Source organism: Pan paniscus, chromosome 11 (assembly GCF_029289425.2).
Source record: "Pan paniscus chromosome 11, NHGRI_mPanPan1-v2.0_pri, whole genome shotgun sequence".
NCBI classification, from domain to species: domain Eukaryota; kingdom Metazoa; phylum Chordata; class Mammalia; order Primates; family Hominidae; genus Pan; species Pan paniscus.
The window spans coordinates 68,189,905-68,215,776 of record NC_073260.2 but is presented as its reverse complement, the minus strand read 5'-3'; the positions used below and the strand labels follow the sequence as shown (position 1 = coordinate 68,215,776).

At 45.3% G+C, this 25,872-nt stretch overlaps 1 protein-coding gene and 1 pseudogene across 14 annotated transcripts in view; both read right to left on the bottom strand.

Moving 5' to 3' along the window:
* Positions 1-25,872, bottom strand: part of PIP5K1B (phosphatidylinositol-4-phosphate 5-kinase type 1 beta) — a 305,504-nt gene that overhangs the window by 5,219 nt on the left and 274,413 nt on the right. For 10 of the 14 annotated variants that reach the window (XM_008978414.5, XM_003824756.6, XM_063593975.1 and 7 more), the window contains one exon: positions 12,727-12,844. The exons of the other annotated variants lie outside the window; for them this stretch is intronic. In XM_008978414.5, the coding sequence (XP_008976662.1) occupies positions 12,727-12,844 (118 nt within the window). The remainder of the gene's footprint in view (positions 1-12,726; positions 12,845-25,872) is intronic. 14 annotated transcript variants of the gene reach the window in all.
* LOC117981716 (putative uncharacterized protein encoded by LINC00269) lies at positions 16,410-19,314 on the bottom strand (annotated as a pseudogene).

Below are 25,872 nucleotides of genomic sequence, written 5' to 3'. Positions count from 1 at the left end.
TAATTAAACACTAATACAGAGCAATAAGGGAAAACAGCAAATCAAAAGCAATCTGTCCACTAATTAACCCAGAAGCCCTTTCTAGGGGGCTGACTGTACTGTGAAGTCGGATCCCCTGGAGGGGAGCCCAGGCAGGAAACACTCCCAGGAGGGCTTCCCAACTCAGATGGCCTCGGTTTACTTTTCAGAGCCACAGGAAGGGCATGAGAAGGTGAGGAGTTTCTTTTCCAAGAAACTTTTTTCCTAGACTCATTCCTTCCACTCCTGCTTGCCTTTCTCAAGCCTTCCCTTGACACCCTTGCCCCCATCAACCGACTGGCTTACAAACACATCGAGAATTTCTGAACATCTGGGATGTGGTGTGAGGGAGTTTTAGGGCAGTGCTGAGAGAGGCGGAACTTCACCACAGTTAGGCTGGCCAAGATGAACAGCACTGACAAGTCCTGTGAGGTCTCCATGATCCCTGAGCAGTCAACCCTTGGGGTGATAGCCCCCACCTTTTTTTTTTTTTTTTTTTTTAACTATAATTACCTCAGGTTTCAGTCCTGAGGCCTTATTAAAGCAAGAGCTTTCTCTGGTGTCCAGGAAATCCTCACTTTGGTTTCAAGTTGAAATTCTTTGTCCCAAATATCTTTGACGAAAGCATCAGCTTTTCTCTCGGCCATCGTAGGCTTAGTCCCGTGTTTCATTTTCCTACACACAGCTCCTGTTTCTGTCATCAATTCTGAATTCTCTTTTTTTCCAGGTCTGCTCTGTTTCCTTTCTATTTCTATTGTCCTGATTCTTTTGTCTGATGTTCCTCTGGTTGCCATGAGATCACATCAACTCATCCCGCCTCCCTCTGCCCACGTTAGTCAAAACTCACACATCACCACAAATCCATATTAAGGCTCAGGATATCTCACCCCAACATCATCTCCTCGGCTCCGGGGTCCCCTTCATCTCTGGGTTCACCCGATTTCTTTCCCAGCGATCCCTGATTTTTATTTTATTATTATTTTTTGAGACAGAGCTTCCCTTTGTCACCCAGGCTGGAGAGGAACAGCATGATCTTGGCTCACTGCAACCTCCGCCTCCTGCGTTCAAGTGATTCTCGTGCCTTAGCCTCCTAAGTAGCTGGGATTACAGGTATGCGCCTCCATGCCCAGCTAATTTTTGCATTTTTAGTAGAGATGGGGTTTCACCATGTTGCCCAGGCTGGTCTTGAACTCCTGGACTTAAGTGATAGGCCCCTCTCGGCCTCCTAAAGTGCTGGGATTACAGGCATGAGCCACCATGCCTGGTTGAGATCCCTAAGTTTTAAACACAAGGTATCACCTTTGGGTTCTGGGAAGTCCAGAGTCTCTCTCTCTCTCTTTTTTTTAAATAAAGCTCTATATTTTATTATATTCACATCTATCCTCTATTGGGAATTACTTCACAAGGCACAATCATTTGGGGATGTAGTACAGTGGGGGATTTCTCGTTGTATTGGATTCCAGTAGTAGCAGGGACCCAAAAGCTCACCATTTTGTTAGGCATGGAAACAAATACACGTGCTAGTGCTGCAGAATCAGGACATAGCAGTGTGAACAGAAGAAAATCACAGTGCTATGGAACTGCATTGCCGAAAGGAAACTTAGGCACGCTCAGGTCCAAATTTCCTACCTTTGTACTTAAAAAATATATTTGGACTCAGCATTAGAGGTGAAGTTACTCTCTTCCAAGGACCAGGGACTACAAGGCTTCAACCGAGAAGCCTTGAGGCAGAAGGCAGGACTTTCGCCATCCTTGAAGGATGTGTACAATTGAGATGAAGACAGCTATTTTGTTCCTGATCTGGTAGACTGTTGGTTGAATTCTGGGATGTTGGCAGCACATGGAGTGCCAGGCCTCCTGCCGGCCTCCAGATGCCTCATTAAAGCATCCCACACCAAGCAGCAGGTAGATGAGCCATAAGGTGAGAGCAGACCCAAGACGCAGCTGACACTCATCTGTGCCGTCTCCTGGGATGGATTTAAGATTTGGCCTCTCATTTCAAAACTGTTAATGTGGTAACATTTTAACACAGCTCCCTGACTGATTAATTTGTTTCCTAAGGACCCAAGAGAAGCCTGAGAGCATCAGTGATTTATACTGGCGGACAGTTCTGCAGTGGACTTTTCAGCACTTGAGTGACTCCTGCTAATTGTAAATCTGGGTGGTTACCTCATGATATGGTTTGGCTCTGTGTCCCTACCCAAATCTCATGTCAAATTGTAATCCCCATGTGTTGGGGGAGTGGTCTGGTGGGAGGCGATTGATTCATGGGGGCAGACTTCCCCCTTGCTGTTGTCATGTCAGAGTTCTCATGAGATCTGGTTGTTTGAAAATGTCTGGTGATTGCCACTTCCGTCTCTCTCCTGCCACTATGTAAGATGTGCCTGGCTTCCCCTTCACCTTCTGCCATGATTGTAAGTTTCCTGAGGCCTCCCCAGTCATGTGGAACTATGAGTTAATTAAACCGCTTTCCTTTATTAATTACCCAGTCTTGGGTAGTTGTTTATAGCAGTGTGAAAATGGACTGATACACCTTATCATCTAACATATCACATAGATCTGTTGCTGCAACACAATCCACTCTGACCCCTGCTTCAGCCACATTTGAAAAATGTGGGGGGAGGAATATGGTGCTGGTTTCATTTGAAAAGGGGCACTGCCTGAGGACAACGCCACTGGCTTCTCTCTCACCCACAGGAAGGAATGCACCAGAGGCCCTCTGCCAAGACCCAGAGGGTGGAAATTAGAAGCTGCACACCCAGGCTGGGTGTGGTGGCTCACACCTGTAATCCTGGCACTTGGGGAGGCCGAGGCAGGTGGATCACCTGAGGTCAGGAGTTCGAGACCAGCCTGGCCTACATGGTGAAACCCTGTCGTTACAAAAAAATAAATAAATAAAAATTAGCCGGGTGTGGTGGCGTGCGCCTATAATTCCCAGCTACTCAGCAGACTGAGGCACGAGAATCACTTTAACCTGGGAGGTGAAGGTTGCAGTGAGCCAGGATTGCGCCACTGCACTCCAGCCTGGGTGACAGAGGAAGATTCCATCAAAAAAAGAAAAAAAAAAAAAAAGTTGTGCCCCCATCAAGCCTTTTCCATCTCAGCACTTTCCTCGGCGGCATTTTCCTTTACAAAAACACCCAAGTAGCTGTTACGGGCTAAACTGTGTTCCCCTAAAATTTCTATGTTAAAAGTCCTAACTGTTGTCACCACAGAATGTGACCTTATTTGGAGGCAGGGTCTTTATAGAGGTAATCAGATTAAAACGAGGCCACAGGTTGGGCCCTAATTCAATATGGCTGATGTCCTTATGCAAAGGGGAATTTTGGATACAGACACGTACACGGGGAAGATGTGATGTGAAGACATAGGGAGATGAAGGCCACCTACAAACCAGCGAGAGGCTAGAACAGATCCCTGCCTCACAGCCCTCAGAAGGAATCCACCCTGCCAACACCTTGATCTTGAACTTCTGGCCTCCAGAATGACAAGAAAAGAAATTTCTGTTCAAGACACCAAATCTGGGGTACTTTGTTACAGCAGCCCTAGAAAACTAATAAAATAGCAATCACTGGGATTTAGGAAGTCTTTAAAAAAACCCCACATATTTTTATCTTATTATATTTAATTCTGTTCTCTACTAAAGTTACTTCAAAAGCCACAATCACCTGGGAGTTCCATGGCTGTAGGCGAGGACCTGTGGAAGACTGAAGGTGAAGAATGGCTTTCTCCACCCCAGATTTGTTGATACTTTGTTAAAATTGCTGCCTAAACAGTAGAAAGAAGCATTTTCTGCATTGAATCCCCAATCTGCCAAGGGAGCCTTTCAAAAAGGCTCAAGCAGAACTGGCCTTGATGGATGAGGGGGGCACACTTGGACCTGAGGGAAGGTAACACCTTCATTTTTGCGCCACATTGTAATTGTAGCCTCCAGTCCAACTTGAAAGGTGGTGGAGCTGGGCCTGTCAGAGTAAGCTGCCTTTGACCTCTGAAGGACATACCCCCGCCGCCTGCTGACCTTGCACGTACAACACTGAAAGGCTACAATCAAGTACATGGAGTGGGAACTCCATTGAGACACACACTTGCTCTTCATTACGTTTCAACTCTAGGGGCTCCATCACTCCTTCCCCGCCTTGATTATCAGTAGGTGGCAGTAGAGGGCTTGCTGAAAGCAGGAACTCATTGGCAAGCCCAGTTCATAAACTTGAGGGTGTAGGAGCTTCCTAGGCTTTGCTTCTACATTAGAGGCACGTGTAATGGGACAGCTATCTTGCCAGGGGAGTCACACGGTTCCCCCTTACATTAGCATACAAGAATTCCAGGATGTTCAGAGCTGAAGGACCCTGTTAATAAGCTCAGGGGATCTCAGCTCTGGATAAGTGTAGAGGTTTAAAAAATACCAATGCCTCAGTCCACCCCCAGGGATTTTACTTCGAACACAAATTATGTCCCCAACAGGTGACTGACTCTGTTCATATAGTCATTTACCTGATACCTCTTTGTGAGGAATACAAACTAATTTGGAAACATCTACCTAACGTCACAGTGACAACCAGGGAGAAGGGAAGTGAACAGGAAAACGAGGCTATGTGTGGTAAGGAGCAGTTGATTCACAGGTCCCTCGGTAAGGTAGAGGGGTGGGCTGAATTGTGTCCCCCCAATATTCTTATCCACTTGGAGCCTCAGACTGTAACCTTATCTGGAAATAGGGTCTTTGCAGATGTAATTAGTTAAGATGAGGTCATACTGGATTAGGGTGAACCCTAAATCAAATGACTGACATCCTTATAAGAAGAGAGGCCACACAGAGGCACAGAACATCACAGGGAAGAAGGCCATATGAACATGGCGGCAGTGACACAGATCAAAGGATCAAGGGACATGTGGAGCCACCAGAGGCTAAAAGAGGGAGGGAAGGATCCTCCCCTGGAGCCTTCAGAGGAAGTGTGGCACTACTGACACCTTGATTTCAGACATCTGGCCTCTAGAACTGTGAGACAATCCATTTCTGTCTGTGGTCATTTGTGATAGCAGGCCTTGGAAACCAGCATAGGCAGAAGCAGACCACGGGAAGCCAGGCCCTCAGCTGCCTACTCCTACTCGTGCCACTCATCACACTTGGGGGGCTTTATTTTTTATAAACCGAATAGTCCTTAAGTATTTTCCCATTCCCCCTCAGAGCCCAGAAGGGGAAATGGCGTGAATGAGAACAGTCCTGTTTACTAGGTCCATGGGTGTGATCTAAACTTGTTTTCCTAAAAGTTCTTGTTTGTTCTAATCTGGTTCTTTCTAAGTCTGCTGTTTGTTTTCTGCAGGCTCAGGGCCTCGCAGACCCCAAGTTCACACCATTACAGGCTGTTCTTCCTCAAACACTATTCCCAAGAGTTGGAAAGTTTCCGGAAAATGGCAAACACTGGCTTTCTCTGACAAGGAAGACAAAAATAGAAACCACAAAGAGAAGCAATAGGAAGAGTCTAGAGGGATAAGGGAAGGGAAGAGAGGCCAGTCTTAGGAGGAAAAGAATGAAAAATGAGGGGCAACCCGCACCTGGATGTATAATAATAAAAGACCCAGGCAAACTGGAGCAGAACTAGCTTTTAAGAAAGTGGAAATCAGCCGGGTGCAGTGGCTCATGCCTGTAATCCCAATTTGGGAGGCCGAGGTGGGCGGATCGCTTGAGGTCGAATTCGAGGCCAGCCTGGCCAACATGGGGAAACCTCATCTCTATTCAGCCAGGCATGGTGGTGTGAGTCTGTAGTCCCAGCTACTTGGGAGGCTGAGGCAGGAGAGTCACTAGAATCTGGAAGGTGGAGGTTGCAGTGAGCCAAGATTGCACCACTGCACTTCTGCCTGGGCAACAGAGATATCCTGTCTGAAAAAAAAAAAAAAAAAGAAAAGAAAAAAGAAAAAAAGAAAGTAGAAATCAAGCTAGCCTGCAAGCCAAGAATCACTGTAAAGCTAGGACCTAACAGAAAAAAAAAAAGAAAAAAAGCTACTGCAGCCCTGCAAACTGTCATTCAATTGCTAACTCTGAGCCTAATTGAATTGGAAAGCCAGTGTGCCTTTATAACTCCAGCTGGAATTCCCTATGCTAATCCTTAAACAGCAGTTTAATGCTGTTTGTTTTTTAAAAAAATCCTATGGGTGACCTCCTAATCTAGATTGACAGGTTGCCTCATTAATTTGAAGCTTGCGTCACTTTTATTTCAAGAATGGGAATAACTTGTAGATGCTGTGAGACTCGGGCAATGGGAGGTCCATTTTCTCAGCTCTTCCACATGTCTTAGAAATATTATTTGTCAATAACTTAGGGGCCAAGCATTTCTGGAAATAAACAAGGGCCCTAATTTATCCTTTCCAAAATCTCTTCAATTCTCAACAATGTGATCACCTGGCAGAAGGAAAGGGGCTTCTGGTCAAATGCCTTCTACACCAAACGCAGTGTTTGTCTTTTCTCCTTCCTACTCTGCTCTCACTAAAATCTACCAAAAACCCGAGCAGCATCTTTGGTTGGTAGGGGATCCAGTTCTCTCCTGAGAAGGAATAAGAAATGCCACTGTTTCAAATAAACACCCCTTGAAGCAGCGGATACTGGCTCCAACAAGGAATGATTAAAGAGACCCAATATAAGTCATTAACCTCAATGCCGAAGGATTCAAATCCAGAAATGCAGTTTCTTTTGCCAAAAAAGTTCCACTGAATTTTCTAAGACCCCTGTGACCTAATTTAAAGTGTTTTTCTTCTCTTTCTCACGCTTTTTCCATACATAATAGTATGATAAGCTGTTAATTCAATCATTTTCACTTCTCTGCCACCCTTCTTCCCATGATCAAAGAGTATTATTAACTACCCTGAAAACACATTAAATAATCAAGCCGTCCAACAGCTGCCCATCAGAGCGCTAATCTCCAATACTGGCGTGGCTAAAAAACAGCTTAACTGTTTCTTCTCCTTTGCTCACAGCTATTTTTGTATTTCAAACAGCCATTTTGCAGAGAAGCAAAACTGGATGAAAGTACATATTATTGAGAGGATGTTAATATGGAAAGTGTAAGGGCATAACCTTGGGTATGAATAGTAGAAGCAAGGAAGTCACTGTTTTGTGGCAGCCATCTTTCAAACTTCTATATTATTAAAAAAGCAATCCCATTATCTCCCACTTACCCAGCCATTCCCAGCTAGTCATAAAAGGATATTCTCTCCCAATACACTTTTCAGCAGAAATGGCTTTTTGTTGGTTGTTCCTCTTTCCACGAAAACCAAATTGCATTCTACATCAGGCAAAGAAGCCGCCTTAGAAACGGAAATAACAGCCACTGTGACAGCATCCGGTGCCTTAGAATATCTGGGACTATTTACAAAGTAGAATCTTGCTCTATTATGAAGACTGCATGATTGCCCATTTTAAATCAATACAGCCTGCTCATCTCTGTGTATTCTTTTAAATACCCTAATCTGTGTCATCAACTCAAAATTCAATGAAAAACACATCTTTGGTCACTGGATAAAATCATCTTAGAAAACACTTCCCTTGATTTGAATATTTGAAAATGAGTCAAATAGCTCAGAACTCTACAGTGTGAAGGTGAATGGCCTTTAAAAAGCCATGCAGAATAACTAGATACATAAAATCTGAACTAAATGTCTCACTAAGGATGATGGAACAATTAGCTGCCTTTTCAACTCACCAATCCTTTTTAATTTCATGTTGAGTTACAGGAAAAAGCAGGAGAGCTAGCCTAATGCACACACACATAATGAGTGGATGGATCCTTAAAAGGATATTTCATATGTTACCTGGTGGGCATACGTCATTTGGGTTTAAACTTATGTATTTTTACACAAAGGTAAATGGTATTATACATTACTGTATAAATAAAAGCACTAGGGGATTAGGCTACAACTACTAATAGAGAAATGCTATCTTAAAGGAGAAGCAGCATTACAAGAGAAACCTGACCACGTTTGGTGACAACACTGTACAGGAAGTCACTAGAGAAGCTTCCAACTGCCCTTCAGATAAAGATGGCTGTGATTCAGAGCACTCAAATTATGTCAAAAGAAAAAAAGAGACAATGCAAAGGCAAGATTGGTTTTCCTTTCTTGTGCTTTTCTTCTCCATTTTCTTTCTTTCTTTTTTTTTTTTTTTTTTTTGAGGCGGAGTTTTGCTCTTGTTGCCCAGGCTGGAGTGCAATGGCACAATCTTGGCTCACTGCAACCTCTGCCTCCCAGGTTCAAGCCATTCTCCTGCCTCAGCCTCCTGAGTAGCTGGGATTACAGGCATGCACCACCACGCCTAGCTAATTTTGTAGTTTTAGTAGAGATAGGGTTTCTCTGTGTTGGTCAGGCTGGTCTCGAATTCCCGACCTCAGGTGATCTGCCCGCCTCGGCCTCCCAAAGTGCTGGGATTACAGGCATGAGCCACTGTGCCCGGCCTCCATTTGCTTTTTCATAATGCAGATGCAAATGAAAATACTGAAGGGAGGGCAATGAGCTGTACCCTTTCTGATCTAGAAGAGCACGCAAAACAAAAAATAAAATTTTCCAGCATGAAAACACATTCTGGAATTACAAGTTAATGGTGCAGGACTTTCTAGATGTACTGCCATAAAATTTAAGTTTAAAGAATGTGAAAGTTTATGGTACAGGAGGTGATTAAACAGCAAAATTTGGAGAAACAACGGTAGATACTTTGGAAACCTTCCTTTTCTCTTTCTTCCTCTCTCTCTTTCTTTCTCCCCTCCCCTCCCTTCCCTTCCCTTCCCTTCTTCCCTTCCATCCTTCCTTTCCTTCTTTTCTTTCTTTTCTTTCAATTTTTTTAGAGACCGTGTCTCACTCCATTGCCTAGGCTGGGGTGCAGTGACTAGATCATGGCTCACTGCAACCTCAGACTCCTGGGCCTGAGGGATCCTCCAGCCTCAGCCTCACAAGTAGCTGGAACTACAGGCATGCACCACCAAGCATGGCTAATTTTTTTTTTTTTTTTTAATTTTTGTAGAGATGAGGTATCACTGTGTTGCCTTGGCTGGTCTCGAACTCCTGGCCTCAAGCAATCTTCCCACCTTGGAAAATCTTATTTCTATATCTCTTTGTAATTTAGAATGAACCTGATTTAATAATTCATTTTATAGATGAGAAAACTGAGATCACTGAATTCAAGGAAAACGATTAATGAGAGGCAGAGACCAGCATAGACTCCAGGTGCCTATTTGTCTCTAATTAATTTATGCTTCACTTGGTTTTGCAACAGGTGAAGAGACTAAGTTAAAATATGAGAAAAACTCTGTAGGGATCATTTCTGGGGGTCCATGAGGTCAAACTATTTTCCTAATAATACAAAGATGTTGTTTGCCTTTTTATTCTCATTCCCTTTCATGGATGTATGATGGAGCTTTCTAGAAATGAAATGATGTGTTATATATATCAAGAAGACAGATACAGAAACAGATGTGAGAATCTTTTTTCTTCCATTAAGCCAGACATTAGGGATTTGTAGAAATATAAAAGAATGCCACCCTTCTCACAAAATTTATTTTTGTTTTGGAAAATATAATAAAATTCATAAAAACATTCTTTAACATATAATAGATTACTGTTTTAAATTAATGAATACTTAAACAATTTTGGCTAGGTGCAGTGGCTCACTCCTATAATCCCAGCACTTTGGGAGGCCGAGGCGGGCGGATCACCTGAGGTCAGGAGTTCAAAATCAGCCTGACCAACATGGCGAAACCCCGTCTCTAGTAAAAACACGAAAAATTAGCTGGGCGTGGTGGCAGGTCCCTGTAATCCCAGCTACTTAGGAGGCTGAGGCAGGAGAATCGCTTGAACCTGGGAGGTGGAGGTTGCAGTGAGTCGAGATCGCACCACTGCACTCCAGCCTGGGCGACAAGAGTGAAATTCCATCTCAAAAAAAAAAAAAAAAAAAAAAAAATTCAGGAAAAAACAGTGAAAGAATTTTACAAAAAATATTCTCAATAAAACCCCCTCATTCCTTCCTTTCTGCATCCTTCCCTCACTCTTGTAAGACACATGATTCCAACGAGATGGATGTGAGACTTATATTTATGGTCAATAACAACAACAGGGTGCTCCTGGGTTCAAGTTTAGGCAGGACCGCACATGGAGCTGAATTTGAGTTTTGGCTCACTTAGGAATATTGCACCTCCGTGACTGGTGAAAATCTAGTTTTTGTAAAGACACATGAAAGTGGCATGAATCCTTAGCTCATGAAGATGAGATTTTACTTAGCTTCTTTCTGAAAGGCTTTCCTGATTTCTGGTTCCAGATGAATCCAACATGGGACCAAAAATGTATTTTTTTCTCTATTTAATTCCCCATTTTCTTGGTTGGGGGTGGACCAACTTTTCTGTAAGGATTTTGTGATCTGCTACAACCTTATTTTTTTTAAAGCGGGGGCAATGGTAGGGAGGAGCATTGCTCAGTGCAAAAAAATTTGTTTATGCAAAAACTAGGATATTCAGAGAAAAAATCTTTTTACAACGGTTGGTGGGGGACCTGCTGTTTTATGTAGGGGGCGGTCAAGAAAAGCCTATCTGAAAAAGAGGTACTTGGGCTGAGACCTGAAGGAAGTGAGGGAGCATGGGATAGGTGGAAAAGAATACACAGACAGGAATGGCAAACACAAAAGTCCCAAGGCAGAGATGTGCTTGGTCTGTGAGAGGAACACCAAGGAGGCCAGTGTGGCTAGAATAGCATCAGCAAGGAAGAGGGAGACCCAGGGAGGGGGCAGGTCGGAGACGCAGGGGAGACCAGACCATGCAGGGCCTGGAGGACTTTTTTTTTTTGGAGACGGAGTCTGGCTCTGTCGCCCAGGCTGGAGTGCAGTGGCGTGATCTCGGCTCACCGCAAGCTCCGCCTCCCGGGTTCACACCATTCTCTTGCCCCAGCCTTCCGAGTAGCTGGGACTACAGGCGCCTGCCACCACGCCCGGCTAATTTTTCCTCTGTATTTTTAGTACAGACGGGGTTTCACCGTGTTAGCCAGGATGGTCTCGAACTCCTGACCTCCTGATGCTCCTGCCTCGGCATCCCAAAGTGCTGGGATTACAGGCGTGAGCCACTGCGCCCAGCCAGGACTTTTTTTTTTTTTTTTTTTTTTGAGACAGGGTCATGCTCTGTTGCCTAGGTGGGAATGCAGTGGCATGATCTCGGCTCATTGCAACCTCTGCCTCCCAGGTGCAAGTGATTCTCCTACCTCAGCCTCCTAAGTAGCTGGGACTACAGACATGCACCACCATGCCTGCCTAATTTTCCTATTTTTAGTAGAGATGGGGTTTCACCATCCTGGTCAGGCTGGTCTCGAACTCCTGACCTCAAGTGATTTGCCTGCCTCAGACTCCCAAAGTGCTGGGATTAGAGGCATGAGCCACCGTGCCTGGCCAGGACTTTGGATACTACTCCAGTATTGCTAGGAGTAGCATCTTAGGTGACTGATGCCCTGCAGAGCACTTGTGAGGAATTACAGTGCTAGGTCAGGGATATGGAAAAGCATAAAATGCAGGCTCAAGGAGGCTCAGGGAGCTGCTGTGAGACATGCATCACTCGGTGCTGATTCCTGAAGTTGCACTTGTACACCAGGAGCGACACAGAGTATTGGCTCAGGTTTAGCAAAACTTAAAAAAACCCAGAAAATTCCAAAAGAACACTTCCCCTGTTTTATGTTATTTTGTGCAGGTAGGCCGGGTGCAGTGGCTCATGCCTGTAATCCCAGCACTTTGGGAGGCTGAGGTGGGCAGATCACCTGAGGTCGGGAGTTTGAGACCAGCCTGACCAACATGGAAACCCCGTCTCTACTAAAAATACAAAATTAGCCAGGCGTGGTGGCACATGCCTGTAATCCCAGCTACTAGGGAGGCTGAGGCAGGGGAATTGCTTGAACCTGGGAGGCGGAGGTTGCGGTGAGCCGAGATCGCACCATTGCACTCCAGCCTGGGCAACAAGAGCAAAACTCTGCCTCAAAAAAAAAAAAAATTTTTTTTTGTGCAGGCATACAAAGACGTAGCATACATGCAAGATGCACTTGGCACAGAAAATACTCTTTTACAGTGTAGCCCATCAGGGTATCTTTCTAGGCATTATCTAACAGTTCGATTAAGCTGATACAGGTAATTTGACAGGCACTAAAGGGTCACTCATGATCCTCAAAGCAGCCTTGTAAGGTAGGCAGGGTGGGCATTATTTCCCTCCTTAGGCAGTCAGAAAGGTTCCTGCCCAAATCACACAGCTGGTTGGTGACAACTGAGGAGAGAATCAGCCAAGATTCTCCAGCACTGAATTTGGGTTCTTCCCATGACCCAGTTCTGCGCCTCTTGGCCTACTAACTTACCAAGGAAGCAACGCCAACACACAGAAGATTCAAACATCAGGGAGCACGGCTGAGTCAAAAGGAAACATTACCTCGCTGGGAATAACACTAAGGAGCCCTACTTTGCCTCAACATTAGAGGATTCGTTCTCTTGTTATACATGGTGATTTCGTATTGACCTAGATGTTCTTTTGTGTAATAAATTGTAGGAAAACATTGCTAGTGAAAAGAAGCACCATTTGCAGAAGTGAAACGGCGCCATCATTTCTTTTAAAACCCAAGCATGCCTGGTTTTATTGAACTTGTTCTTGTGTAAGCCATGGCCTGGATCCATTTACAAACCAGAAGTGGAGGAGAGGAAACTAAAAAATTACTTACTAAATAGACGTCAAGCACAGAAGCATTGTCATCCTGCACTTCCAGAGTGTTGGGCTCAGCGGTCAAGTAGATGGTCCCCTCTTCCAAGGTAAATGTTGAACTGGAAGGTAACCCTTTGCTGGAAAAATAAAGATGAATGATGGGCATGAGGCCCCCAGAACAAAATCTAAAGACACCTCCAAAGTCCTAAAGAGGGTGAGGTGGGCAGCTTTTGGGGATAAACAATTTTGAGAATTTGAAGGAAATATGGTTATGCCTGGAGACATGGTCACTTGAGTTTAAAGAATTCGGGTTTAGCCCAGGCGTGGTGGCTCATGCCTGTAATCCCAGGACTTTGGGAGGCTGAGGCAGGCGGATCATGAGGTCAAGAGATCAAGACCATCCTGGCCAACATGGTGAAACCCCGTCTCTACTAAAAATACAAAAATTAGCTGGGTGTGGTGGTGCACACCTGTAGTCCCAGCTACTCAGGAGGCTGAGGCAGAAGAATCACTGGAACTCAGGAGGCGGAGGTTGCAGTGAGCTGAGATCGCACCACTGCACTCTAGCCCGGCAACAGAGTGAGACTCCGTCTCAAAAAAAAAAAAATATAGTATTCAGTTTTACTAGAAGTGCATTTTCTCTCTCTACCAGCACATGAGATACCTCATTGCATTTGGGAGAGGGGATTTGTGGGTCCCATGCCTTGTGAGTGGTGGGAGGATGTGAATCTAGGGGCTCATTAGTTATCTTTGACTTTGAATGATTAGTTCTCGCTGCTTCAATTTACAGTATTTACACTACCCTAGTTTACAAAAGATAACCTTGTGCATCATTAGCACTGATGATTTTTCTTTTTTTCCCCTTTTTACTCTTTTTTTCTTCTTTTTCAATTACATCAGTGGTTCTCAAACTTACATGTGCCTCAGAATCCCCTGGTGGGCTGGTTAGAATGAAATTTCTTGGATCCCTCCCACAAAGCTTCTGAGCCAGAGTCTGGCATAGAGCCCATGGAGTTGCATTTCTGACAAGTTCCCAGGTGATGTTAACGCTGCTGGTTCAAGGACCACACTTGGAGTAGCAGTGAACCACATAAACACAGAGCATTGTGTTATGTCCTCTGTGAGGATAGCTGGAGCACACCCTTAGTAACTACGACAATACCAAAAGCCAAAGGAATGCAGGTAGACAGTATATTGGAGAGTCATCTGAAGAGAAGCCACCGTTGTTTTGTTGTGATATAACCAGTGTTAACTGTTGAAACTGTTGAAGTAACTGGTCCTCTTTTTTTTTTTTTTTTTTTTTTGAGACGGAGTCTTGCTCTCTTGCCCAGGCTGTGGAGTGCAGTGGCGTGATCTCAGCTCACTGCAATCTCCACCTCCTGGGTTCCAGTGATTCTCTTGCCTCAGCCTCCCGAGTAGCTGGGATCACAGGCGTGCACCACCATGCCTGGCTGATTTTTGTATTTTTCGTAGAGACGGGGTTTCACCATGTTGGCCAGGCTGGTCTTGAACTCCTGACCTCAGGTGATCCGCCCACCACGGCCTCCCAAAGTGCCAGAAATACAGATGTGAGCCACTGTGCCCAGCTTGCTCCATTTTTATAGTGTTAAAATTGGGTATTAATTTAGGGGCTCATGGATATACGAAATTTTTCCCCATTAAAATCAAAGTTATGTTTTTAACCTGCGGAAATTTGCCATGGGAAGGTTTTGCTGGAATAAAATATTTGAAAAAAAAAAAGAAAATGGAGAAGAGTGTGATATTGGTGTTGGGAGAGTTGGCAGAAGGCTGGCCATTGGCGATGTGGAGGGAACCAACAGCAGCCTATGGTCTTCCCTGGGTGGTAGAGCTGAAGGCAGGGCTGGGGAAGGTGGGCTTCATCTCTCCTCTTCCTCTGCGACCCCTTCCAGGTTTAAATCAGAGCTCACCTCTTCTGAAAACTCCCCATCTAAAGGCATCCTCTGAGGTTCCTGTCTAAGCCTCCAAGCTGAACAGGAGGCCACTGAGGACATTATAATCTCTGTCTTTCCCGAGTCTGGGAACCTGGGAACTGCACATAATTCTCTTTGTACATATTTACCTATTAATTGAAGATATGTGAAATATTAAAAGCCCTGACCTTTTTAATATTTTAAAAAAAACTTGTTAAAAGAATTGTGTGGATTTTTTTTTTTTTTGAGACGGAGTCTTGCTCTGTCAGCCAGGCTGGAGTGCAATGGCACGATCTTCGCTCACTGCAATCTCTGCCTCCTGGGCTCAAGTGATTCTCCTGCCTCAGCCTCTCGAGCAGCTGGGATTACAGGTGCCCGCCACCACGTCCCGCTAATTTTTGTATTTTTAGTAGAGATGGGGTTTCACCATGTTGGCCAGGCTGGTCTCAAACTCCTGACCTCGTGATTCACCCACGTTGGCCTCCCAAAATGCTGGGACTACAGGCATGAGCCACCATGCGCAACAAATTGTGTAGATCTTAAGAAGTAAGGTTCACTTGTATTTTTCCTGATTACAAAAGTCATAAAGAGGCTGGGTGTGATGGCTCACGCCTATAATCCCAGCACTTTGGGAGGCCAAGGCGGGCAGATCATCTGAAGTCAGAAGTTCGACAGCAGCCTGGCCAATATGGTGAAACCTTGTCACTACTAAAAATACAAAATATTAGCCGGGAGTGGTGGCACACGCCTGTAATCCTAGCTACTCGGGAGGCTGAGGCAGGAGAATCATTTGAACCCGGGAGGCAGAGGTTGCAGTGAGTCAAGATTGCGCCACTGCACTCCAGACTGGGTGACAGAGTGAGACTTCATCTCAAAAAAAAAAAAAAAAAAAAAACCCCAAAAAAACAACTAAGTTTTTCCATTCTTGAGTTTTTATTTATGATTTTTATTTCTTTCCTAATATTAAGTGTATCAAATATATTAATATATATCAAATATATAAAAGAATATTCTGGAAGCTCTTATATATAAAAGAATATTCCGGAAGTGTCTTTCTTTTAAATTTTTTTGAAACTTTAATTTTGAAATAAGTTTAAACTCACAGAAAAAGGGAAGGAATGCTGAAAAGTCCAGGATACCCTTTGTCGTTATTTATTTATTTATACCCAGAAGCATTTATTTATTTATAAATACCCATAAGCATTTTTTCCCTGAACTGTTTGGGAAGACTAAATTACATACAAGTCATTCCTTTACCCATAAGCCCATCAGTGTGAATTCCTAAAAACAAGGACATCCTTTTATATAATACAGTACAATTATCGAAATCAGGAAATGTAAAATGATATAATACCATGATCTAATCTATAGTTGATATGGTTTGGGTCTGTGTCCCTCCCATCCAAATCTCATCTTGAATTGTAATCTCATAATTCCCATGTGTTGGGGGAAGGACCTGGTGGGAGATAATTAAATCATGGAGGCGGTCTCCCCCGTGCTGTTCTCATGGTAGTGAATAAGTCTCATGAGTTATGATGTTTTATAAGGGGTTTCTGCTTTTGCTCCTCTCTCATTCTCCCTTGCCATTGCCATGTAAGAAGTGCCTTTAGCCTTCCACCATGATTGTGAGGCCTCCCCAGCCACATGGAACTATGAGTCCATAAAACCTATTTTTCTTCCCAGTCTCGGGTATGTCTTTATCAGCAGTGTGAAAATGGACTAATACAATAGTCTACATTTAAATTTTGCTGAAAATTTATGTTTTATTATTTATTTATTTTGAGATGGAGTCTCGCTCTGTTGCCCAGGCTGGAGTGCAATGGCATGATCTTGGCTCACTGCAACCTCCGCCTCCCAGGTTCAAGTGATTCTCCTGCCTCAGGCTCCTGAGTAGCAGGGATTATAGGCACTTGCCACCATGCCCTGCTAATTTTTGTATTTTTAGTAGAGACAGAGTTTCACTGTTGGCCAGGCTGGTCTTGAACTGCTGGCCTCAAATGATCTGCTCACCTCGGCCTCCCAAAGTGCTGGGATTATAGGCATAAGCCACCACGCCTGGCCCCAAAATTAATTAATTAATTAATTAATTATTTTGAGACAGAGTTTCACTCTTGTCACCCAGGCTGGAGTGCAATGGTGAGATCTCGGTTCACTGCAACCTCCGCCTCCTGGGTTCAAGTGATTCTCCTCTCTTAGCCTCCTGAGTAAATGAGATTACAGGCGCATGCCACCCCACCCAGCTAATTTTCATATTTTAGTAGAGACGGGGTTTTGCCATATTGGCCAGGCTGGTCTTGAACTCCTGACCTCAGGTGATCCACCCGCCTCAGCCTCCCAAAGTGCTGCGATTACAGGCATGAGCCACAGTGCCCAGCCTCCAAAATTTATTTTTTTTTAAATGACGCTACATGCATATAAGTGTAAAATACAGCAGAAAGTAATTCTCTTTCTCCTGCCCTCTTGTGATCCAGTATTCTCCTCCCTAGAGGCAAACCCACCCACTTTGAAAGTATTTTTCAATCTAAGAGTTACCTTTTATTTTTGGAAGCTAAGAGTAAGCCACTGGCATGGTTAAGACAAAATTAACATACAAAAATTAATTAGAATATTATTTGAGACTTGACAGGTATATTTATCAATTATTTTAGCTAAAATATAGTATGATTACAGAAAAAAGAAATATCAGATTTATTTAGTATCATAAGGTCAAAATTTGATAAAATCAAATGGGCATCTTTCTTTTTTTTAAAACTTTGTTATTTATACTGTTTTTCAAACAGAATAGTTTCCTATCTTAGTAAGTAGAATATTTTGAATATCATTAAATTTGGGTGACAAAAATGAGGCTCATCGAGACATGTATCCAGATTATATAAAGAACTCTTATAACTTAGCAATAAAAAGGCAAATAACCAAATTTAAAAATGAGCAAAGAATCTGGAGAGTTCTCCAAAGAAGACACGAATGGTCAATAAGCATATAAAAAGATGCTTAATGTCCTTAGTCATAAGGAAAATGCAAATCAAAACTATAGTGAGATACCACTTTCACAACTACTGGGATAGTTATCATAGAAAATCAGAAAAATAAAACTTGTTGGGAGAGGAGGTAGAGCAACTGAAGCCGTCATACACTGCTGATGGGAATGTATTTGATAAAACGGTACAGCTACTTCAGAAAACTGTTTGGTCTGTCCTCAAAGCAATATGATACACCAATTCCACTCCCACATACATACCCAAGAAAAATGAAAACTTGTCCACACACAAACTTGTATATGAATGTTTGCAGTAGCATTATTCATAGTAGCCAGAAAGTGGAAACAACTCAAACGTCCACCAACTGACGAATGGACAAATAATTCATAAAATGGAATATTATGCAGTAATAAAAAGAATAAAGCTCTGATATACGCAACAACATGAGGAAACCTTGAAAACATTATGCCAAGTGAAAGACGCCAGTCATAGAGGACCACATATTACATAATTTCATTTATGCAAAATGTCTAAGAACAGACAAATCTAAGGAGACAGAAAAGCAGACTCATGTCTCTGGCTTGATGACATGAGAGAGTTGGGTTCTGAGATTTTGAGCTCTCTGATGAAGAGACTGTGAGTGCAGGCCCGTGGAGGCCTGGGGAGCCATCTGCAATGTCCCAGGGCCCATGCTGGTATAGTGCAGGCATGGGCCAGAGCACCTCCATCCTGGGGATGTCCTGCCCAGAGGTTACACACTGCTGTCCCACAAACCCAGTCTGGCTGGAAGAACTGTTTTCAAGAAGAGATCTGTTGGCCAGGTGTGGTGGCTCATGCCTGTAATCCCAGCACTTTGGGAGGCCGAGGCAGGTGGATCGCCTGAGGTCAGGAGTTCAAGACCAGCCTGGCCAACATGGCGAAATCCTGTCTCTACTAAAAATACAAAAATTAGCCAGGCGTGGTGGTGGGTGCCTGTAATCCCAGTTACTTGGGAGGCTGAGGCAGGAGAATTGCTTGAATCCGGAAGACGGAGGTGGCAGTGAGCCGAGATCGCACCGTTGCACTCCAGCCTGGGCGACAGAGTGAGACTCTGTCTCAAAAAAAAAAAAAAAAAAAAAAAAAAAAAAAAAAAAAAAAAAAAAAGAAGAGATTTTAGTTTGAATTATTGCCAAATTGAGGAAAAGGAAATTCCCACAAAAACCCAGTTTCTTTTGAGACATGAGAAGAGTGGCCAACTGTAAGCCTACATTTCTGAGTAGCAGTGAGATTGCAGCTGCCTTCCTTAGACCGAGCATGTCCTCTGCATTGCTGCAGGGTCCCCACCTCACTCGAGCATCCCACCCAGCCTGTTACACTCATACACGCAATCCCTCCCCATGTGTCTGCCCAACATCTCTACTTCCAGGATGAGGCCCAGGGAGGTGCAGCGGCTTGCCTGGGTTACGTGGTCCCTGAACAGAGTTAGGATCTGAACTCTTTTCCAATTAACTACCCTTTTTTACAGTCATTGCTGCTAACATTTTAGAAATTTGTCATTGCAGAAACAAAAGTAGTGTAGGCAAATGTGCCTAGGAGCTTGAAAATAATTACAGAATACCCACAAAAACAAATATGGTATATGATGTTTGGTGTTAGCTGTGGAGATCTTTGTTCTTTTGGGAAGAGTAACAATGAACAGAAAGTTTTGAGGAAAAGTAAGCAAAATATGCTTTCTAAAACAACATATTTAAAACAATGGATATTAATATTGAACAATGAAAATAACGCTACTTAAGCTTCCAACAATTTAATATTTAAACCAAATTATACATATAAAAGAATTTGGGAGAATATACAGCCCTAAATGAATAATCAGGCATTTATACAGTAAAGTACCATTAAATGTATTCTGAATAATCTGAAATTATTATTGTCTTGGTATTGAGTGTAAGCTACATAACCAATTAATTAATCTTTCTATTTGTTATCCTCATTATGCAGGATCTACCAAGTGAGACCAGAGCACAGAATGGCATGTTACTTGCCTAAAAATCTTAGATTAGATACTATCTAGCACCCAAAAAAGGATGAGAATACATTTTCAGGAAACAGGCACCTGAGCTGAGAAAGCATTAACAGGCAGAGCATAAGCTTTGGAATTAGATGAATCTGACTTTCAATTCTGGCTCTTGGACTTAGTTGTATGTGATATTGGGTAAGTTTCTTAACCCTTCTGAGTAAGAGCTCCAGTTTCCCATATGTAAAATGAGAATAATAATACAGAACGAGTAGGGTTGTTGGAGTGATTTGTGGTAATGAATGTAGGATGCAAATATTTAGTTATTTAATTTGTATTTTTTAGAGACAGGGTATTGCTCTGTCATCCAGGCTGGAGTGCAGTGTTGCAATCTTGGCTTGCTGCAGCCTTGGACTCCTGAGCTCAAATGATCCTCCTGCCTCAGCCCCCAAGTAGCTGGGACTACAGGCATGTGCCACCATGCCTGGTGTTTCTTTTTAAAATTTTTTTGGTAGAGATGAGGTCTCCCTATATTGCCAAGGCTGGTGTCAAACTCCTGGGCTCAAGTTATCATCCCAAAGGCCAAGAGTTTAAGAGTCTGGCTGCCTGCCGATGTGCTGCACCATTAAGTTTTGCCACAGTTCTCTCGATTCAGACTGAGGGCTAATTGCACATAATTTGCAACAAGCCACACAGGCCTGTAATGTAATGCCAATACATTAATGCACTGTATTACCTAGAATACAGAGATCAAATTTTAAAAGTCTGTGCCTGATGGAACTTACATAGTATTAAAGACGACAGACAATGAGATAAGTATTTAAAATATGTATTATGTTGGTCAAAAGTGCTAAGGAGAAAAAAAAAACACACACACACAGAAAAAAGATAGGGAGTGAGTAGCAGAGGCCAACTCCAAACAGCAAACTCTCTTTGCTCTGCCATCATAGGATCTCAGGCATGAGCCACATCCTCCACAGGACACTTATCAAGCCCTCCCAAGTGTCCCTGGGTGGGGACAGACACCTCTGATCAACAGTTCTCTCTAAAGATCACATTCTAACTGCCACTCTTTTCTTGGCCTCAATAACCTCTTTTAAAGGCTGGAGGTGGGTAGTCAGCTGAGGGCTGTAGAGCTGATTTTCTGCCATTCAAAAACCAGTTTTGACCTTTGCAAGTGCTATAGTCTCATATTTACTTTTGTTTTGGGCCTCAGCCAAAACAGATACTAAAAATATTTCAGTTTAACATTGTCACATTATTTTTAGCAAAGAGAGATTAGTAAAGGTTATATGCATTACTGAAGAGAAAGGTGTAACTTTCCTAATCAGGAAATGTTTCACATAGGACATAAAGTCTTACCTAGGCTCAAGAACCTATAAACTGTATGCAGGAATATGTATGTGAATGTCCATTGTGGCTTAAAAAATAATGAAATCTCTCCCTCTCCCGTCTTCCTCTCCCGTTTTCCTCTCCTGTCTCCCTCTCCCTCTCCCGTCTCCCTCTCCCTCTCCCGTCTCCCTCTCCCTCTCCTTTCCACGGTCTCCCTCTCATGCTGGGCCAAAGGTGGACTGTACTGCTGCCATCTCGGCTCGCTGCAGCCTCCCTGCCTGATTCTCCTGCCTCAGCCTGCCGAGTGCCTGCGATTGCAGGCGCGTGCCGCCACGCCTGACTGGTTTTCGTGTTTTTTTGATGGGGACGGGGTTTCGCTGTGTTGGCCGGACTGGTCTCCAGCTCCTAGCCGCGAGTGATCCGCCAGCCTCAGCCTCCAGAGGTGCCGGGATTGCAGACCGAGTCTCATTCACTCAGTGCTCAATGGTGCCCAGGCTGCAGTGCAGTGGCGTGATCTCGGCTCGCTACGGCCTCCACCTCCCAGCCGCCTGCCTTGGTCCCCCAAAGTGCCGAGATTGCAGCCTCTGCTCGGCCGCCACCCCGTCTGGGAAGTGAGGAGCGTCTCTGCCTGGCTGCCCATCGTCTGGGATGTGAGGAGCCCCTCTGCCTGGCTGCCCAGTCTGGAAAGTGAGGAGCGTCTCTGCCCGGCCGCCATCCCACCTGGGAAGTGAGGAGCGCCTCGTCCCGGCCGCCATCCCATCTAGGAAGTGAGGAGCGTCTCTGCCCGGCAGCCCATCGTCTGAGATGTGGGGAGCGCCTCTGCCCCGCTGCCCCGTCTGGGATGTGAGGAGCGCCTCGGCCCGGCCGCGACCCCGTCTGGGAGGTGAGGAGCGTCTCTGCCCGGCCGCCCCGTCTGAGAAGTGAGGAGACCCTCCGCCTGGCAACCGCCCCGTCTGAGAAGTGAGGAGCCCCTCCGCCTGGCTGCCACCCTGTCTGGGAAGTGAGGAGCATCTCCGCCCGGCAGCCACCCCGTCCGGGAGGGAGGTGGGGGTCAGCCCCCCGCCCGGCCAGCCGCCCCATCCGGGAGGGAGGTGGGAGGCTCAGCCCCCCGCCCGGCCAGCCGCCCCGTCCGGGAGGTGAGGGGCGCCTCTGCCCAGCCGCCCCTACTGGGAAGTGAGGAGCCCCTCTGCCCAGCCAGCCGCCCCGTCCGGGAGGGAGGTGGGGGGGTCAGCCCCCCGCCCGGCCAGCCGTCCCGTCCGGGAGGGAGGTGGGGGGGTCAGCCCCCCGCCCGGCCAGCCGTCCCGTCCGGGAGGGAGGTGGGGGGCTCAGCCCCCCGCCCGGCCAGCCGCCCCGTCCGGGAGGGAGGTGGGGGGGTCAGCCCCCCGCCCGGCCAGCCGCCCTGTCCGGGAGGGAGGTGGGGGGCTCAGCCCCCCACCCGGCCAGCCGCCCCGTCCGGGAGGGAGATGGGGGGGTCAGCCCCCCGCCTGGCCAGCCACCGGGTCTGGGAGCTGAGGGGTGCCTCTGCCCGGCCGCCCCTACTGGGAAGTGAGGAGCCCCTCTGCCCAGCCAGGAGCCCCTCTGCCCAGCCAGCCGCCCCGTCCGGGAGGGAGGTGGGGGGGTCAGCCCCCCGCCCAGCCAGCCGCCCCGTCCGGGAGGGAGGTGGGGGACTCAGCCCCACGCCCGGCCAGCCGCCCGGTCCGGGAGGGAGGTGGGGGGTCAGCCCCACGCCCGGCCAGCCGCCCCGTCCGGGAGGGAGATGGGGGGGGGTCAGCCCCCCGCCTGGCCAGCCACCTGGTCTGGGAGCTGAGGGGCGCCTCTGCCCGGCCACCCCTACTGGTAAGTGAGGAGCCCCTCTGCCCGGCCACCACCCCGTCTGGGAGGTGTACCCAACAGCTTATTGAGAATGGGCCATGATGACGATGGCGGTTTTCTGGAGTAGAAAGGGGGGCAAGGTGGGGAAAAGATTGAGAAATCGGATGGTTGCCGTGTCTGTGTAGAAATAAGTAGACATGGGAGACTTTTCATTTTGTTCTGTACTAAGAAAAATTCTTCTGCCTTGGGAAAAAAAAAATAATAATGAAATGTAATTATCAAAAGAGTAAGGAGATAATGCAAGAATAAGTCATCTAATTCAAATAAATGCATCCATAGTCTACAGCAAAGTCTTCTCTTGAAGATGCCCCAAGCAGTAAAGGTAATATAATTTTTTTTTTTTTTTTTTTGAGATGGAGTCTCGCTGTCACCCAGGCTTGAGTGCAGTGGTGCAATCTTGGCTCACTGCAACCTCCACCTCCCGGGCTTAAGCGATTCTCCTGCTTCAGCCTCTCAAGTAGCTGGGACTACAGGCGTGCACCACCATGCCCAGCTACTTTTTTTTTTTGTATTTTTAGTAGAGATGGGGTTTCACCATGTTGGCCAGGCTGGTCTTGAACTCCTGGCCTTGGGCGATCCACCCACCTCAGCCTCCCAGAGTGCTGGGATTACAGGCGTGAGCCACCGTGCCTGGCCAGTAATATACATTTAAAAAAAGGATTTTCATTTAAATGTCTATTCCATTGATCAATTTAATATTCATTGCTCCTCAGTTCTGACTTTGGGAAGTATTCTTGCTTTTGTCCTGATATTTTTACTGCATTGTTGATTTCCTGGGCACAAGCCTATTTAGAATCAATTTCTAATTTATCTGGCTGAGAGTTTCCTAGGTTCTGTTTTAGGGGTCACTTAGAAGCAAGGATACCTCTCTTGGGAGGAATGTCCTGAAAATCTAGTGGTCAGGTCAGAGTGCCCACCATTTCTCAGACTTGTGGCTTGGGAAGATCCAGTTACAGAAGCAAATTTACGTGACGGGGTTTAGGAGTCTGGCTGCCTGCCTAGGTTCTGCACCATCAAGTTTTGCCACAATTCTCTCGATTCAGGCTGTCTGAGGGCTAATTGCATGTAATTTGCAACAAGCCACACAGGAAACTGTTAATCTACTCAGCTATGTTCTTCCCTTGTAAAAACACAGAAACTGCCAGTACTCTTCCCCGGCTCTGTGCTCTGCTCTCCGAACAAGTCATAAACTTCTCACAGGTGAGAGCAGTACAGGAGGAGCGATTTTTCTTCCTGGCTGTCTCTCTAGGAGAAAATGTTAATGGCACCCTGATGCCACACAGGCCTCTGTCATTTACAGAAAAAAAAAAAAAAGATTCTTTTGGTTATCAGCAACATTAGTTTCGCTTCATTGGAGAGCATTAGCCTGGCTGGACTGCTGAAAACAGTCATTGATAATTTTATAGCCTGGAACACTCTGATTTCTGTTTGCAGACCTAATGAGTGTTTTATAGCTAATTCTCATGAGAGCATTTGTTGAGGGAACATATGGTACTATCCACAGTTTTTGTCTTTTAAAAGTCATTCTCTCACTGCCTCAATTTGTTTTAATCAAAGTAATAAACATCATAATAAAGCACACAACACAGATGACTTCTGATGAAAAGCAACAACCTCCTGCCCTCCCCACCCCCACCCTCCGCCATTCCCTAGGGGCAGCAGCCCTTTTTGGGATTTCTCTTTTAATATTTTCTGGCGATTCCCTTCATGTCTTTTGATGAATCAGGGGTTAAAAGATTCTTAACCTAAGGTAGCATCCATTGATTCACTATGAGGGACATTTACCCTCTTCTACCCTGTGTCTTCTTCCAACATTTGCTATTTATATTTTATTTTGTAACTGTAAATAACATACCTAGTGAGCTTTTTTATTCCATCAACCACATACTGTATCCTTTAACTCCCCACATTATTTCATCTTTGTCCCTGCTTTCCCCTCTCACTTTATATTAGACACACTTAAAAAACACCAAACAACTTTTATCTCTACTTTGTCAGGGCTGTTCATATTTATATCCTATCTTGCAGCTATAACAAAATTGCTCCCTCTTTGTCCACAGATTGGCTCTAAAATTAGAAAATTGACACATAGAGTTTATAGTATTGTGACTATATAAATATTGTATACTGCCTGGCCAACAGTGAGTTAGGGTTATATTTCCCTCTCTGGGTTCAGAGTCATAATTGCTGGGTCATGCAAAGAAAAATGTTTCCCAAATCAAAGTTAAATGGAGTCTTTTTTTTTTCCCCCTAAGTTTGCTTAAATTCATGCCACATTTTAGGCTGCTTCATGTTAGGAGGTTTTTGCCCTTCAGAAACTGTCATGTGGGGAAGAAACCCCAGAGAATATCCAGGCGAAGGGCAGAGGCCTTGATACAAGCTCTGTCTCTCTGATTACTGGTTACAATGCTGGGCAAGTTATGACACTGAGCTCCTGGTTCCTCATCTGTGGGTGGGAAAGATGCCCAGCCCATCTCACAAGGCCAGCAAGAGGATCAGTTTGGATAGTACAAGAGAAAGAAAGGCCAAGAGAGGGTAAAGCTCTTTGGGATAAGCAAACAGGAGTATCAACAGGACTCTTACCTCTGAGACTCTGCCTGTTTTCATGGGGCTTTGATGAGGTCTGCTTGCATAGACAGATTTATCATAAGACCTTGGAAAGAATTCCTTTTCTGCTCTTAGTTTAGCTACCAGAACATTAACTGATAACAAATGTAGACAGGAAAGCTCTACCTGCAGAGAACACCCACAAATACAGCCTGGTCTCACTTAATGGCTGCAAAGACTTGTTTAGTACCAGAGCCACACTCTGCTTAAGGGCAAGCCCATTCCAGCGTGACCCAGGCGCTTCTGAAGTGATGGTCAAGCCAACATCTTGTGCCCCACTGGGAAAAAGCTCACCTTTGGTTGGGGCAGGGAGTGGGTGAGGATACTACAGGGTGTGGAAATTCTCAAGCACTAGCACTAGCGCTCCTGCTGCAGCCTGGACAGTATCAGCGTGTGGCACATCTCATGCTCCTGCCAGGACAGAGCGGCTCCTTCATGCTCAGCCCTTG